Source organism: Dipodomys spectabilis, unplaced genomic scaffold (genome assembly GCF_019054845.1).
Source record: "Dipodomys spectabilis isolate Male_0828 unplaced genomic scaffold, ASM1905484v1 ptg000096l, whole genome shotgun sequence".
Lineage (NCBI taxonomy): Eukaryota > Metazoa > Chordata > Mammalia > Rodentia > Heteromyidae > Dipodomys > Dipodomys spectabilis.
The window spans coordinates 3510023-3528222 of NW_024870773.1; the positions used below are offsets into that span (position 1 = coordinate 3510023).

An 18200-nucleotide genomic window follows, 5' to 3' on the forward strand; every position below is an offset into this window, starting at 1 on the left:
ACCTTGAAGGCACTATAATAGATTTTTTAGTCTTTGTGTTTGTTCCACTAGAAGACAAGAGGCAAATGATTATTGTTTTTGTTTGTTTGTTTGTTTTCAGCTAACAGAGACCCTGTAGTAAAAATTCTGGGTGCAGATTATGGTACAGTAAAGGAAGAATCCACGGCCCTAAGTATTATTGGCTCCATTACAGGTGCTAATGAGGACAGTCAGATTAAAATGAGTCTTGCCATCCTACTGAAGCAACTCGATCTGCACCTGCTCAACCACTCTCTCAAACACATTGAGCTGTAAGTCTTTATACGGGAAACCTTTCACATGTAGTGACAAGCATTGCTCTCAACCTTTGAAAGAAAGAAAAGACCAAAACAAACAAAACAGAAGTTGGGCACTGGTGGGCTCACAGCTGTAATCCTAACTACTCAGTAGGCTCAGATCAGATGTACGGATTGCGGTTCGAAGCTAGCCCAGAAAGAAAGTCCTTGAGACTTTTATCTCCATTTAACCACCAAAAGAAGCCAGAGGGGACTGTGACTACAGAGCTAGCCTTGAACAAAAATAGCTCAGGAACAGCACCCAGGCCCTGAGTTTAAGCCCAGAACTAACAATAAATAAATAAACCCAAAGCCAAAAACACAAGAACAATACAGAAGTTACTACATTGTTACATTATTACATTATATTATTATAGAATATTTACATTTTACTGGAACAAAGATTTTGATTTTTGACAAATTTATTGGTTCTAGTTTCAAAAACAAAAACTTGCAGCTAACATTGCTTAAAGGGTGTAATGAGATTTCATCTAACTCTGAAGCCAGAGGATTTTCAAAGAGTCAACGTGATTACAAAAGTTCTTAAGGCCAAATACCATAAGAGTTTGAGTAGTTCAAAATATGTTCACTTTTTTCTAGTATCTGGTAGTTGGGTATTATTATTAATGAAGGATATGAATTTTTGACTAAGTATACATAATGTTACATTCACAAGGAATTCCTTTAAGTTTGGACAATATTGTTAAAAGTTTATAACAAAGGTTGAAAAATCTTGATTTTTTTAACCTCCCCAGGATGGTGGAATATGCTTATTTATTCCGATATATTCTGTTTTCAAGCACTTAAACTGATTTTTAAACATATATTCCAGAGAAACACACTTAAACCCTGGGACTGTTAAGAAAGATATAGAACTGCTGAAAAGTGTTTCAGGAAAAAGAGACCATACTGCCTTGGAATCTATCGAATATACCTCAGGTTTGCATCTTCCCAGATGTGTTTTATATTATTTGTATTTTTATAATTACAGTTCCAAAATCCTTTCAATAGTTCCATTTGAACTAAATATTTAAGAAAATGAAAACTTAGGCCAGGCGCAGTGGCTCATGCCTGTAATCCCAACAATGTGGGGGGAGTGCAGAGGTGGGGAACATGTTAGAGGTTTCCTGGGCAAAAAGTTAGCAAGCCTCTACTCAGCTAAACAAATAAGCTTGCTGTGGTGGCGCATCCCTATCATCCCATAGGCATAGGTAAGAGGATTATGATCTGAGGCTGGGCCTGGGCAAAAATGTGGAGCCCTATCTTAAAAGCCACTAACACAGAAATTAGTTAAGGGCATGGCTCAAGTGGTAGAGTACCTGTCTACCAAGTGTGAGACCCTGAGTTTAAATGCCCAAGTTGCATGCTCTCCATGAGTGGCATTTTGACAATATTTATTTTATTGAAACCAACACATTTTACAGAACTCTAAAGTTGCCTCCTGTTGACCCTTGACGCTTTCAGATTATGAATATTCAAATGGATGTCGAGCTCCACCTTGGAGGCAAATTCTTGGGGAAATATGCTACCTGCTCGTGAAGCCACATGATGCGGAAACTTTGTGCGTTACTTGCAGCTCAGAAGGAGTATTTTTAAACGGCGTAAGTAGGTTTTTTGTTTTTATTTACTTATTTTTTTTTTTTTACAAATGTGCCTAAGGAATGTAAGTCAAATACATAGAGGTACGTGAACACACATACCCATGACAGCATTATTCACAATTATCCAAGCTATGGAAACAAGACCCCTGGCCCACAACTGATGAACGGATTAAGAAAATGTGGTATGTATACACAATGAAATAGTATTCAGTCATGATAAATGAAATTATGTAACATGCAGGGTAATGAGTGGCTCTGAAAGCCATCATATTAAGTGAAGTAAACCAGGTTCCGAAGGACAATGGTCACAAATCTTCTCTCATGTATGAATGTTAGACTTAAAATAGAAACATAAGCACATACAGGATCATGTGTATGCATGTGTGTATGTATAATTATCAATCAGACTAAATGTGTGTACATGCATGTGTGACATACCATGATAAGGCCCCTTTGAACAGGTAACATGTATTGGTACTTGCGATAGGGGAGCAGATGGATGGTGAGGGGTAGTATTATTAATATATTAATATACATACATTTATGAAAATGTAATGAGGCAACTTGATGAGACTTGTTTGGGAAGGGGGTAGAGGGCAGGAGAAAAAACAATCAAGAGGATAACAGCTCCAGGTACATCGCCTACAGAAATGAACACATCCCAATGAATTCCTCTTGAACAACTAACGATGCTAATTAAAATTGTGTAAGAAAAACTTGTTGTGTCTTGTACTGTTGTTGCTGATATTTTTAGTTACCATTCAGCACAGAGGCTGTTTATGAAACAGACACAGATTTCCTTGCTGTGTGTTTGCCTGGCAAATCCCACATTGTCTGAGGATTGGCTTTGCTGTTGGTCATTAAGCCAGTCTTCTAGGAAATGGAGCTGTTGGGGGCAGGTGGCTCACACCTGTAATCCTAGCTACTCAAGAGTCTGAGATCTGTGGATCATGGTTTGAGTTTAACTCTGGGAAGGAAAGTTCATGAGACTCTTATCTCCAATTAACCACCAAAGAGCCAGAAGTGGAGCTGTAGGTCAAGTGGTAAAGTGGCAGGCTTGAGCAAACATAGCCAAGAAAAGACTAGAGTGCCAGCCCCAGTACTGGCACACATACCATATGAGAGAGACAGCAAGTAAGTGTGTGTGTGTGTGTGTGTGTGTGTGTGTGTGTGTGTGTGTGTGTGTGTGTGAGAGAGAGAGAGAGAGAGAGAGAGAGAGAGGGAAGGAGGGAGGGAGGGAGAGAGAGAGAGGGATGGAGAGAGAGAGAGGAAAAGAGAAAAGGGTTTTAAATAAGTTTCTATACCACTCTATAGAACTAAAACATCAGCCAGGTGCTGGTGGCACACATCTGTAATCATAGCTACCCACGATGCTGATATCTGAGATTCATGGTTCCAAGTCAGTACGACCAGGAAAATCCTTGAGACTCTTATTGTCAGTTAACCACCAAAAAGCTGGAAGTGGAGGTATGGCTCAAGTGGCAGAGTGCTATCCTTGAGCACAAGAGCTCAGACCCTGAGCTCAAGCCCACATAAAACAGGGAGGAAATAGAAAATGAAAATATCTTCAGCATAATTTACAATTAATTCAAGGATGAGTTCTAGGAATGGAAAGAAAGGCAGTGATACAGAGGCCTACAGAATCCCTCCCTGAGACCTGAAGGGATGGGTAGATATAGCCAAATCACAAGGAGGCAGGGCATAGGGGTGGGATGTGGGAGTGGATGCTTCCCAGTTAGTGTTGGTACTTTGGGAGCTCAGAGGAGGATCCTGGTAGAGTGGACAGAACATTAGAAGCTGGGACCCTGGTCAGCTGAGGGGCAAGGTTCTTGGCTTGGGGAATTGGAACTTACTGTAGCTTTTGGAAGGCTTGGCACTGCCCTTGTGGTGGGGTGACTGAGTGGGGGTTGATAAACAGAAGTGTGCCCCTCCTTCACCTGCCAGCCTTCAGTCTTCCTTTAGCTTCCTGTTGACCCAGCCTAATCTGACCTAGCAAAGAAGATATTCTGTTCAAGCAGACGCCAGCTGGATGGTCTTCTAGCTGAAGTATATGCAGCACACAAGTCTGGGTCACTAAGATTCATGGTACTAGACAGAAAGAGCTGAGTGATCTCCTTTGCAACCTCAGTCCCCATGATCTTCACTGTAATCTTGAGACCCAAGCAAAATTCTAGCAGGAATTCTAGCTGACATAGTGGTGGAGATGCTCCATTTGGGCTTGTGTCGCCATCAAAATGCTGTGTCTGTGATGACCTGCAGAGGTAGCTCCCTCTGTTGGGACTTAGCTTTCCTTATGTCTGCACAGGGAAGAGGCCATCAATCTGCTTTGTAGCTTATTTGGACATTTTAGAAAAATAAACTTTCTAACTGGAGAAGGAGTGATTTGTCTTTTGGTTTTTTTTTTTTTTTTTTGGGGGGGGGGTTGGGTCATGGAGCCTGAACTCTGGGCGTGGGCGCTGTCAGCTCTTCAGCCCAAGGCTAGTGCTCTACCACTTGAGCCACAGCGCCACTTCTGGCATTTTTCTTTTTCTTTTTTTGCTTATGTGGTGCTGAGGAATTGAACCCAAGGCCTCAGGCATGCAAGGCAAGCGCTCTACCACTGAGCCACCTTCCCAGCCCAGGAGTGATTTGTCTTATGGAAAGATCGTTTTGTTTCCATCATAGGCTATTTGTTTTATATGCACACAACTTTGTAGAGAAATTTCTGCTTAAAAACTAAAAGATCATTAAAAGATTTGGTAATTGCAAAATGGTTGAAAGCACAACTGTTTTGTGTGTGTGTGTGTGTGTGTGTGTGTGTGTGTGTGTGTGTGTGCACGCGCGCGTAATATCTCTCATGGTAGGATAATGAGGTAGGGGTCTGGTGCTGGTGGCTCATGCCTACAATTCCAATTAATTTGGAGGTGGAAATTGGGAGAATAATGGTTTGAGACCAATACAGGCCAAATAAATACATATATAAATACATGGTAAATATTCTGAGACTCTATATCAACTGAAAAATTCAGTATGGTGGTATGTATCTGCCATCCCAGATGACAGATTCATACTTGCAGGAGGATTAGGGGGATTGCAGTCAAGACTGTCCTGAGCTGGGTGCTAGTGGCTCACACTTGTAATCCTAGCTACTCAGGAGGCTAAGATCTCAGGGTCACAATTCAAAGCCAGCCCAGGCAGGAAAGTCCGTGAAATTCTTATCTCCAATTAACCACCAGAAAACTAGAAGTGGCGCTGTGGCTCAAGTGGTAGAGCGTTCGCTTTGAGCTAGACAGTACCCAGGCCCAGAGCTCAAGCCCCATGACTGACAGACAAAACGCAAACAAAACAAAACAAAAAAATCTATCCTGAGCAAAAATGGAAAGCCTATAAAAATGACCAGAGAAAACAAGGGTTGAAGTTGAGTTTCAAGTGATAGAGCTCCTGTTTGGCAAGTGAGAATCCCTGAGCTCAGCTCAGTATGACAAAAAATAAAATTAAAATTTATTTCCAAACAGTTAAAAGAACTGGGCTCTGTTGGCTCACCCTTTTAATCCTAGCTACTCAGGAGACTCAGATCTGAGGAGCATGGTTCAAAGCCAGCCAAGACAGGAAAGTCTGTGGGACTCATCTCCAATTAACCACCAGAAAACTGGAAGTAGTGCTGTCCACTCAAGTGGTAGAGTGCTTGCCTTGAGCTGAAGAGCTCAGGGACAGCCCAGGCCCAGAGTTCAAGACCCATAACCAACAAAAAAGAAGAAGAAAAAAGCCGGAAGTAGAGTTGTGGTTCAAAGTGGTAGAGTGCTAGCCTTGGGTGAAAAACCTTAGTGGCACCTCCCAGGCCCTGAGTTCAAGCCCAATGATGGACAAAAAAAGAATAAAGGGACAAGGATGAAAAGGAAATAATCGAGCAGGAAGTGGGTTACAGGCAGAGAGGTAGATGAATACCTGATCTGTAGAGACGATCGCTGTAGAAAATGAGCCTTGAGCAACCACACTGCCCACAGAACAAGTGCGGAGTGCAGTGAACAGAAGTAGGCTTTTCTCTGGTGAGATTCTAATCTTGAGCCCTTTTATGATGTCACTGAGGCTCTTCATGAAGCCATAATGCGTTCTCACAGTAGAAGAAACAGAAAAGAGTTCCCATTTCTCTGTGGAATAGCACAACTCTGTGTGCCTGCAGGTACTTATTATGTCCTGAATGAATGGATGGATGAAGTGATGGGTGGATGAATGGGTAGATGAATGTAAGAAGGAATGGATGGGTAGAGAGAGGAAGGGATGGATAGGGTCATGTATGTAGATATGTGTAGATGAAGGAATGGATGGATGGATTCAGAGTTAAGCCTGTGCATCTCATTGACAAACATTCATTCATCACAGTTTGAGGAACATGTTTTATGCCAAAGGCCATTAGGACATAACTGGATTTGAGGGCCATACAAAATTATGGATAGAGTCAGATGGGCCCTAGGCCCTAGGCAGCTGATGAGAAGATACGTGTCGGTCCTGCCATGTACCATAAGAGCCTCTGGCAAGATGCTCCCTGCCTCTGCTAGAGAAAAAGCGAATATGCCTGCTTGATTTGTTATCAGTGATCAAGTTCTTACCTTGCTATTTTAATCACATCACCAAATTTTTTTCTCCCAAAGGGCAAAACAGAAGAAAAGGGAGAAATTGATTATGAGAGAAAAGGTAAAATTTACAAAGATCTTGTCGAATTTTTAAAAGACAAATCAACAGTATTTTCAGAAAGTATGTCTAAACAGGTAAGTTTGGACTTTTGCAAGTTGGTTGTTAATGTTGAACATAACTTTATGTAGTCTAAATATCTGAGAGTGATTTTTTTCTGTTTTTGGATACTCATTTTAACTGTAAACATTTTCTTAAAATAATGTAAAATAGCTCATGTTTGTAAAGGTAGCATTCTTTTAGATTTTTTTTCCTTTCAAAATACTACCTTCACAAGTCAGGAGCTGGAAAACATGCCTAGCTACTCAAGAGGTTGGGATCTGAGAATCATGGTTCAAAGACAACCTAGGTAGAAAAATATGCTATAGTCTTATCTCTAATTAAGTACCAAAAAGCCAGAAATGGAGCTATGGCCCCATGGCCTAGTAACTGGGAAGGAGGGAAGAGTACATGGAGGGAGAGAGAAACAAAGAACAAAGAAAGGAAAGTAAGAGAATGGGAGAGAGGAAGGAAGGAAGAAAAAGAGAAATAAAAAGAAAGAAAGAAAGAAAGAAAGAAAGAAGGAAAGAAAGAAAGGAAGGAAGGAAGGAAAAGAAAGAATAGGAAAGGAGGGAGGGGGGCGGGAGGGAGGAAGGTATGTTTCCCTTAGGCATCTGAGCCTTTCCTGGACTGATCACCAGTTTTAATCTTCAGATGGCACTAGGTGATTCAGAAGTGATGCCACTGTAAAAAAAATTACTCTTTATGCTTTTATACAGGAGGGTAAAAACAATGAAGAGCAGCAACAAAACAAGACTGATGAAAAACCCCAGAAGGAAGAACCCTCTACCTCCCAGAAAACTGTACCTGGTTCAGACATCAGTAAACTGGAGAAAACCCAAATTGATTTTGAGAAGAGTCAAATGACTAAGAGATTGCAGCCAAGCTTAAACTGGAAGACCTCTGTTGATTTAAAAGAGTATGTAAACCTTTGCATGGTGGGTTTTCTGATTCATCTGTGAGCATCTCCCATTGGCCTAATTATTCCTGTAACTTGATTTCATGGGAGAAAAATAGAAGGTGAATATTGACAAATCCTTCCATAGCACAAACTCTTCCCTGTACCCTCTGACTGTTCATCCCATATGGACAGATTTCCTGTCCATAATCCACCTGACAGATTTCACAGTAGCAGTGCTGTTGTCTGTGGAGGGAAGAGAGTATGGAAGAGAATAATTTGGGAGTCAGGGAAAGCAAGCCATAGAAAAATGATGGTAAACATGGAGAAATGATACGGAAATGCAAATGTAGTAGATTATCATTCTATGGAGTTATTCAGAGAAACTTTCATGGTGGCAGTGTATTCTCCATCAGTACAATTTTCTTTTATTTTCTAGAGTACTCACCTTTCCTTCTTTCTTTCTTTCTTTCTTTCTTTCTTTCTTTCTTTCTTTCTTTCTTTCTTTCTTTCTTTCTTTCTTTCTTTCTTTCCTTTCTTTCTTTCTTTCTTTCTTTCTTTCTTTCTTTCTTTCTTTCTTTCTTTCTTTCTTTCTTTCTTTCTTTCTTTCTTTCTTTCTTTCTTTCTTTCTTTCCTTCTTTCTTTCCTTCTTTCTTTCATCCTTTCTTCCTTTCTCTTTCTTCCTTCCTTCCTTCCTCTCTTTCTCTCCCTCCCTCCCTCCCTCCTTCCCTTCCTCCCTCCCTCCCTCCCTCCCTCCCTCCCTTCCTTCCTTCCTTTCTTTCTTTCTTCCTTCCTTCCTTCCTTCCTTCCTTCCTTCCTTCCTTCCTTCCTTCCTTCCTTCCTTCCTTCCTTCCTTCCTTCTTCTTTCTTTTTGCCAGTCCTGGGGCTTGAACTCAGAGCCTGGGTGCTGTCCTTCAGCTGCTTTTGCTCAAGGCTAGTACTCTACCACTTGAGCTACAGTGCCACTTCTGGCTTTTTCTATTTATGTGTGCTGAGGAATTGAACCCAGGGCTTCATGCATGCTAGGCAAACACTGTACCACTGAGCCATATTCCCAGCTGAATACTCATTTTTTATTTTTATAAATTTATATTAGGATATTGTGTAGTTTCAAAGCTAACAACAGAATCTTTTTGTATGTATATTTAAAGCATTAACAAGCTAAAAGTACTTCACAAAAGAAGTTTGTATTACAGTACTATTGAAATATAAGGCACAGAGTAATTATGGGTCGTATACAATACATTCATTTTACCACATTTTATGTGGTAACAACATTTTGGCTAACATAAATATCATGGTAAGGTCAACAGCAACACCTGAAGTACATGGCTATAAGAAAGGTATTTTGTGATAGCTCCTATGCAGAGCTCCATCAGCACAATTTTCCTACTATAGAAAAGGTAGTCTCCACAATATTGACAGGCCCATGAGTTTATGAATGATGAACTATAAATGTCTTGCTCTTTTTAGGCTTTTGTAAAAAGGTGCCAAAACAAAGATTAAGAGCTGGAGCTAGTCACATGAAAGGCAGTTAGAAGCAACTAGACCATTTTCTGTTAGAATGCTGTCCATTTAGCTTTCTGTGATTATGACAAGATGATACACATAGAAAATATAAAATAAGCTGGGCGCCAGTGGCTCACACCTGTAATCCTAGCTACTCAGGAGGCTGATATCTGAGGATCGTAGTTCAAAGCCAGCCCAGGCAGGAGAGTCCATAAGACTCTTATCTCCAATAAACTACCAGAAAACTGGAAGTGGCACTGTGGCTCAAGTGGTAGAGTGCTAGCCTTGAGCTGAAGAGCTGAGGGACAGCACCCAGGCCCAGAGTTCAAGCCCCATGACCAAACAAAACAAAGCAAAACAAAACAAACAAAAAGACAATATAAAATGGAAAATATAGAAACAGTTCTTATGGAACACAGTTTTATAAATATCAATCCATAATCAGTACCTTGTGTCTAGGCCCCTGGTGGGAGGTGTCAGATATTAGTTACGGGAGGTATCACATGTCAGAGGTGGAAGGTATCAGTCACTGGTGAGAGGTATCAGATATGGGTGCTGGGAGGGTCAGATGGCAGGGGGGGTGGGAGGTGTCAGATGTCAGTGGTGGGAGGTGTCACATGTCAGAGGTGGGAGGAGTCAGTCATTGGTGGGAAGGGGCATATGTCCATGGTGGGAGGTGTCATATCAGAGGCAAAAGGTGTGAGATAGCAGAGGTGGGAGGTATCAGTCAGTGGTGGGAGGTGTCAGTCAGTGGAGAGACATGTCAGATGTCAGAGGTGGGAGATGTCAGTCAGTGGAGGGACATGTCAGATGTCAGAGGTGGGAGGTATCAGTCAGTGGTGAGAGGTGTCAGATGTCAGAGGTAGGAGGTGTGAGAATCAGTTGTGGGTGATGTCAGATGTCAATGGGAGTGAGTACATGGTGGACTCAGAATTGCTTGCTTCATTACCAGGAAGCACAACAGAGAAGAGGAGAGGGCCATGTTTCTAGCACTTGGGTGAAGGCACAATTCTGGTGACCTAAAGACTTCTAATAATGATCCCTCACAGATCAAACATTTAACATTTGGGCCTTTGGAAGAATACTCTAGATCCAAACTATAGCAAGCAATTTTTAAAACTTGGCCAGGAGCTTATGAGTTTAGTTTATATTTTTTTACAGGGGAAGAAGGAGTCCTGGGGCTTGAACCCAGGGCCCGGGGGTTCTGTCCTTGAGCTTGTGCTCAGAGCTAGAGATCTAGAACTTGAGCCACACCCCCACTTCTGGTTTCTTGGGTGGTTAATTGGAGATGAGAGTCTCACAGACTTTCCTGACTGGGATGGCTTTGTGTACCTTACTCCTCAAATCTCAGCCTCCTGAGTAGCTGGGATTACAGATGTGTGCCACTGGCACTTAACTCCCAGCTATATTTAATGTTTTATGGTTGGAGTTGTAACTAACCCTAGTTGGTCACATAGAGAGCCTCACCTGCAGGAATTCTGAGACTCACAGGCTAATTCCACTTTAGAACTAATTTTAGTGAGCTGTCAGGAAGAAGAGCTGTGGATAGAGAAGGTGCTTTTCCCATTCTCATTGATTTTGTTGTTCGATCTTTGTGACTTATAAGAAAGAGACTGACAATGATCAGCCTCTAGATCACTCTGCTAACCAGGATGTGAATTAAAATACTGCTTTTTTTCTGCCTACTTGTGCTTTCAATTATGCATTTCCAGTATGAATATTTAATGAGGGCTGAGTGTGTACTAAAGACTGTGGTAATCCTCACAGTACCTGGAAACTAGGTGCTCGCTGGGGAAAAGAAGAAACCATAATCAACTGTAATGGAAAAAGAAGTAAGCACTCAGAATAGACACGATGAAGAGCTCACTCAATAGCAACTTGTGAAGGCCTGCTCCCATTGAAAGGAAGTACTGGACAAAGTGTTTTTTCAATACATGATATACATAGCTGTATTTGGAGAATAGAAGGGCATCTCAAGTGTAAGGCTAGAGCTCACTCTTCTCTATGTCAGGAAAACCCAGATGACGGACCATTTGTATCCATTTCCCTATATTATTTCTTATATATTGGTATAAAGTAATAAATAACACTTTATGTACATGCATAAGATTTACATACAAATATGTGCTATTTGTTTATTTTTATTAGGCACAGAAGCTCTTTAAAAGACAGTACAGAGGAAAAACATGGAAAGCCTAGGGCATCCATTTCACATGGAAGACCACAACTACTTCGGTATGTTTCTGCTGTCAAGCCACCCTTGAGCAATGGGCTAATTATACCATAGCAATTACATGATAATAGTGAATATCTTTCAATATATTTACAAGACAGCTTTCTAATGTAAGATTACTTGCAATGAAGGGATTGAGGGTAATTAGTTGACTCTAGGAAAAGAAATGCATTTCATACAAAGATCAGAGAAGTAAGTTAGAAAAGAAATATGGAACTCCATGCTGATCCATTATCTCCGAATGGTCATAACCTACAGAAGTGCTGTCATCTGTCCGCAGCTCCTCTTGTTCATCAGGAAGCATATTGGAAATAGGGCATGCCAAGCTAATCTATTGCCTCAGAAGAGTCATGATGTCATGACTACCAAAGTGGAGTCATCTGTCTGAGCCTCCACTTGCTCACCATGAAAGATTCTTACAATTCTAAAGAGGCATATACGATTGTTTGTTAAAACAATAAATATGAGACCAAGTAGCAAATACCTTACTTGATTGTCGTGTCAACAAAAAGTGATAGAATCTGTTGGCCGTCTTTATTAGAGTTTCATGGTGGTAGTGGTAGAAATGACAGTGATCGGGGCTGGGAAGGTGGCTCAGTGGTAAGAATGCTTGCCTTGCATGCATGAGGCCCTGGGTTCGATTCCTCAGCACCACATAAGCAAAAAGAAAAAAAAAAGAAAAGAAAAGAAAAGAAAAAAGAAATGACAGTGATCCCACAATACAAAGTGTAGATAGTTGGGGGGGGGAGCTTAGGTACTATTTCATTTGTGTTACTTTTATTTTATGGATCACTGTAATAAATTACTCACTTTAATATCTTTTTGAACTTTGTATTTGAAATAATTATGGATCGATAGTAATTTGTAGGGAGAGTGCAAGAGTGGTCTCATATCCATCACTCAGTTTCCCAAAAGGTTATGTCTACATAACTATGGTACAAGGGCATGGAGATTAACTTTGGTACAATGCATACATCTTTTACCACATGGGTAGATTTGTATAATGAACATCACCGAATGGAACTTCCTCATGTTATCTCCTCTTTTTTTTTTTTTTACCCTAGTTGTGAGGCTTGAAGTGAGGGCCTGGGCACTGTCTTTGAGCTTTTTTGCTCAAGGTAGCACTCTACCACTCTACCACTTTGAGCTCTATTTCCAGTTTTTAGATGGTTAATTGGAGATAAGAGTTGCATGGCTTTTCCTGCCTGGGCTAGTTTTGAACTGTTATCCACAGATATCAGCCTCCTGAGTAGCTAGGATTACAGGGGAGAACCACCAGGTGCCTGGTGATGATAACCCTTTATCAACAAACTTATCTGCTTTTACTAAGCCATTCCTAACTCCCAGCAACTGCTAATCATTTTTCCATGTCTATAATTTTGTCACTTTGAGAACATCATATAAATAGTACCATACATTTTTCATCACCATAATATCTTGGGATTTATCCAAATATTGTATGGATCAATACCTAGCTCTTTTTATTGCAGACTACAATTCCATGGAATGGGTAGATGGTAATTGATGTAGTCATTCCTCAATAGAAAGACATTTTTGCTGTTTGCTGTTTCTGTTCTTGTTTTCCTTTCCCTTCCCTTCCCTTCCCCTTCCCTTTCCCTTCCCCTTCCCCTTCCCCTTCCCTTCCCCTTCCCCTTCCCTAAGCTTCCCTTCCCTTCGCTTCTCTTCTCTTCTTTTGTGCTAGTCCTAGGGCATGAACACAGGCCCCGAATAATGTCCCGGAGCTTTTTCTGCTCAAAGCTCTACCACGTGAATCACAGCTCCACTTGCAGCTTTGTTGATAGTTAATTTGAGATAAGGAGCTGGCTTTGAACTGTGATCCTCTGTCTCCTGAGTAGTTAGGATTACAGGCCACTGGTGCCTGGCCTTATTTGAAATAAAGCTTCCATGAACAATCATATGCAGGTTTTTGTCTGAGTATAAATTCATAGAGTTGGTTCCTATCTCTTTTTTTTAACATATAAATTTTATTTTAGTTTATTAACGAATTTATTTTTTAACTGTATGGGGTCTAACTCAGGGCCTCGTGATTGCTAGGCAGCCATTCTACCACTTGAACTACATTTTCAGTCCTCTCCTCTCTTTTTAAATCCACTTCATCAAAGCTCTTTTGAATTGGCATATTCAGGTCATTTACCTTTAAGGTAATTATTTATATTTTAAGGCCTAAGCCTACTATTTCACAATTGTTTTTAAATTTCTTCTGTTTCTCTTTTTTTTGCTTTGTCCCTATATTTCTGTGGAATTCTTGGATACTTTCTAGAATTTTACTTTAACTTGGCTACGGTTTCTGTGTTCCCCCCCACCTCTTTTTGTATAGCCATTTCTGGCTTATGTTCTAAGATTATTTAATTTAAACATGACTTCTTATAACTTACTAGTGTTGGTGTTATCAAACAGAATGAGTTACAGACACTTTGACTCCCTTGTAGACCTCTTGTGGAACACAGAAAGTCTCTGTAGCTTGTCTGTTGCTCACATATGTGTCACAGCAACACAGCCGTCCCAAACATGTCCAGGCTGCAGATTTTATGTGGGGATTTCTTGTTCTCAGCAAGAGCGTTGAAAAGATTGAGGAGACTATCAGTGAGAGCTCCTCAGAGAGCGAGGAAGATGAAGAAGCAACCGATCATCGCCAGGAAGCCAATGCAGATTTGCCATCAGAATACTGGCAAATTCAGAAGTTGGTGAAATACCTAAAGGTAAGAAAGACTTCTTGTTTTGTACAGTGTTTATCTGAGTCCTTTCCTCAATATATATACATATAGGTATATATCTATACATAATTTTTGTATTGTTTATTAACTGTCACTTTCAAATACTAATAAGTCATCTTTTTATTTTTGTCAGTCATGGGGCTTGAACTCAGGGACTGGGCACTGTCCCTGAGCTTTTTGCTGAAGCCTAATGCTCTACCACTTTGATCCATAGCATCACTTGCAGTTTTCTGGTGATTAATTGGAGTTAAGAGTCTCATGGACTTTCCTGTCTGGGCTGGCTTCAGTGATCCTTGGATCTCAGCCTCCTGAGTAGTTAGAATTACAATTGTGAGCTGCCAGCATCCAGCTTCTTTGTTCACTGAGGGGCAAAGGGAAAGGTCTTATAGGGAGTGGTCTTCATAGAGCAGCGAGGCTTCCTGGTACCAGCCCTTTCTCCTAACATGTGTTGTGCCACCATTTTATGATTCACGGTATCATGTGATGGAAAGAGCATGGATTTTGGATGCTGGACTTAGGATAATTTTAACTTATAGCACTTACATTTGTTGCAAAGTTAATGTTTTGGTTTGGTTTGGTTTGGTTATTTGTATCTGTGCTGGTAATGAACTCAGGGCCTCTTGCTTTTTCTTGGCTTTTTCTCTCAGAGCTGGTATTCTACCACTTAAGCTATAGTTCCACTTTTGGTGTTTTGCTGGTTAATTGGAGATAAAAGTCTCATAGATTTGTCTCCTTGGGCTGGCTTTGAACCATGATCCTCAGATCTCAGCCTCTCCAGTAACTAGGATTACAGGCATAAACTACCAGTACCCAGCAAATTTATGGTTTTGACTCCTACTTTCTTCAACCTATGGAGTGAAATGAATGAGCCTTGTACTGTAGATTATTTTAAAAATTGAAAAAATCCATTTGAAACATGTAGCATGGTGTCTGATACATTGTAGAAGCTTCAGATATATATGTTGGTCCACATATAGTTCTGTCTTCAGTCAGGCAGCATGGATGAAAATATTTTGCATGATAACTGATCCATAAATGGTAGAATTCAAAGTATTCACTTGGATAGTGGGAAGGACAAGAAAGTATAGCTTGCCAAAACTTAGATTAATATTCATTTCTGTGATCTGATAGCAGATGTCAGCATCACCTAGGCTTGTGAAAAGCTGCAGTGCAGAAGTACTTCTTTAAGGACATCATTTGCAAAGAAATGGATGGACCTGAAAATATTATGTTAATTGAAGTAACTAGGCTTAAGGAGACAAAAGATGCCATGTTTTTCTCTCATATATATATATAAGCTAGAACTAAGTTATAAATGTAAAAGTAAACACACAGTGGGATTGTATGCAAATGTATATACATGTATGTATCAAAATATGGTATTTTCAGGGGAGAAATCAAATGGTGTAATTCCTTAGAAAAACTGACAGTCCAACAAAATGAATGCAGTTATAATATGCAGTGCATATCCTACAACATTAAGAAAATTGAGAGTGGAATTGAGTTGAGAAGGAAGAGGGAGAGTGATAAAAGGAATGGCATCAATGAAGATGCTTTGTATTCTTAAACTGGTTTGTTGTGCAATGACTCTGTACAATGACTTAAAGATAATAATTATGGTAATAATAATAGAACCAAATCTAAATTAAAAAATCTTTTTCATGATTTTTCTATAACTTTGGTAAAATTAGTCAGAGCATTTTTCAGTCAGTTTGCCTATTCAAAGATACTTTTGTGACTCTCAGACTGCAAAGAACCATCTCCATGCTTTGAGACTGACCTCAATGTAGCATGCAAAAATAGCTTGTGTGCACATGTTTTTGAGAATTTTATAAAGGCCCACTGCATGCACACAGTCTCGAATGCATAAAATTGCTAAAGAAATTTCTCTTGCAAGAAAAATATGTTCCTTTCTCCTAATGGACATGGTTTCAATTAGAATTCCAATCATTCTTCAAGGAAAAAAAGAATAATTCTGAATTCTAATCCTAAGAAAAATTAGTAAAATGGGGAAAATGGGAAGAAGTTTTCTAATTCTCCCTGGAGATCATAAGGACATGACTGACTCAAAGGATTCTATGGCTGTCATGAAAAAGGAAGAGCAGAGTGCGCTGAGGACAGTTAGAAGCAAACACATTAGGACAGGAACTACAGGGCTACAGCTCTGCTTGTAGCTGTTTGGGTACCCTAAATGTGTGTCTGCTACTAATGTAAATCATTCTTACAAAACTTAAAATCCCATTAGTGAAATCCCATTAGTTAAGTCTATACTTGAAATTTGGTTTCAACCTGTGATTCATGGTGACTTTACCAAACTTGTTGGAAGATCTGAGTGTCATATATGAATCTCCCCCATGTTTGCTGCCATTTCAGTGTTTGCATACACTGCACATCGCAAATCAGGCTTTGTGAGTAATTTGGTAGGAAATGCAAAGAAAAGAGGTGTGCTTTTGTAGTTCATTCCACTATGAAATGAGTAACTGATTTACAATCTGAACTAACAAAACACATATAAAAATCAAATGATCTGAATTAGAGTTGAATTGCTAAACCATAGCATATTAACTACCTATAGTAAGGTGTTTTTTTCTTTTGTTGTTGTTTGTGATATTGTGGTTTGAACTTCAGGGTCTTGTACATGAAGGTCTTTACCACTTGCACCACATCCCAAGTATTTTTAGTTTGATTTTCAGGTCGAGTCTTATGCTAACTTTTTCCTGGCTAATCTCAAACCATGATCTTTCTGTCTCTGCCTACCAAGTAGTTGGGATTACAGGTATACACACCACCATGGTGACTATTTTCATGTTATTACCTGGCTTCAATGTCTATTACAAAAGCATAACACTAGCATAAAATAGATACACTGCACAATGAAACAGAAGAGAGAGAGCCAAAAAAGAACCAAACATATATACTCAATTGATTTTTGACAGAGAGCCAAGAACACACAACAGAGAATGGATAACCTCTTTAATAGCTGGTGTTGAGAAAACTAGAGACTCATTACAGCATGAAACTGTGCCATTATCTCACATCTTATATATAGGTTAACTAAAAAAATGAAGTAATGACTTAAAATACAATTCTTGAAATTGCAGAAGTACTAGATGAGAAAAAAAGGAAAATGTTCTAAGATAACCCTAATTTTTTTGGATATTATTGAAAATGCCAAAGAAAGGAAGGAAGGAAGGAAGGAAGGAAGGAAAGAAGGAAGGAAGGATTAAGAAGGAAGGAAAAAAGAAGAGGGAGAGAAAGATTGATAAAGCAAAAAGCCTTTGCCTTGCAAAGGAAATAATAAAAATGTGAAGACATTCCACAGATTGGGAGAAAATATTTACAAACCATGTACCTGATGTGAGGCTAAAATCCGAAGAAACAAGGAACTCAAACAACAGCAAGAAAACAAACATTCCAATTTAAAAATGGGCAATAAGATCTAAGCAGACGGAGCTGGGAAGATGGCTCAGTGGTAGAGTGTTTGCCTTGCATGCACGAGGCCCTGGATTCGATTCTTCGGCACCACATAAGCAGAGAAAGCCAGAAGTAGAGCTGTGGCTCACGTGGTAGAGTCCTAGGCCAGAAGCCTCTAAAACTATGAGCCAATATAAAACTTTATGGGTTGATGATCCCAGATATTTGTTATAGTAATAGAAGCTGATTAACACACATATACTGCTTAATAGTAGTAAGTAATAATAATAACAAATGCTTTATTTATGATACTGATTTGTTTTGTGCTAATAGTAGGGGTTGAACTCAGGACCTCACCCTCTCCCATCAGCTTTTTTGTTCATGGCTATGGTTTACCATTTGGGCCACACTTTCAGCTCAGTTTTATGCTGGTTATTTTGGAGGGAATCTTGCCAGTTTTTCTGCCTGGGCTGGCTTTGAATCTTGACTGCCCCATTTCAACCTCCTGAGTAGCTAGGATTACAGATGTAACTACCAACATCTAGCAATGATGTAGGTTTTAAAAAAGAAAACCCATAAAAATTTCAGTACTAATTCTACCACTAAAAAAATGACCAACTGTTATTATTTTTTTTTAATTTTTTTTTGTGAACACACTGTACAGAGGGGTTACAATTACATGGGCAGGATAATGCGTACATTTCTTATCAAGCATTGCAGCTTCCTCCTTTGTTTACCCTTCACATCCCTTCCCAGCCTCCCCCCCCCCAATTCTCCCCCCCCCCCACC

The 18200-nt window shown here is 39.9% G+C and overlaps 1 protein-coding gene across 1 annotated transcript in view; it reads left to right on the forward strand.

Moving 5' to 3' along the window:
* Odad2 (outer dynein arm docking complex subunit 2) overlaps positions 1-18200 on the forward strand; it is a 135690-nt gene that overhangs the window by 10104 nt on the left and 107386 nt on the right. Inside the window, exons 3-9 of the mRNA XM_042686207.1 lie at positions 101-290; positions 1147-1253; positions 1779-1915; positions 6544-6660; positions 7342-7541; positions 11178-11264; positions 13835-13982. Of these exons, the coding sequence (XP_042542141.1) occupies positions 101-290; positions 1147-1253; positions 1779-1915; positions 6544-6660; positions 7342-7541; positions 11178-11264; positions 13835-13982 (986 nt within the window). The remainder of the gene's footprint in view (positions 1-100; positions 291-1146; positions 1254-1778; positions 1916-6543; positions 6661-7341; positions 7542-11177; positions 11265-13834; positions 13983-18200) is intronic.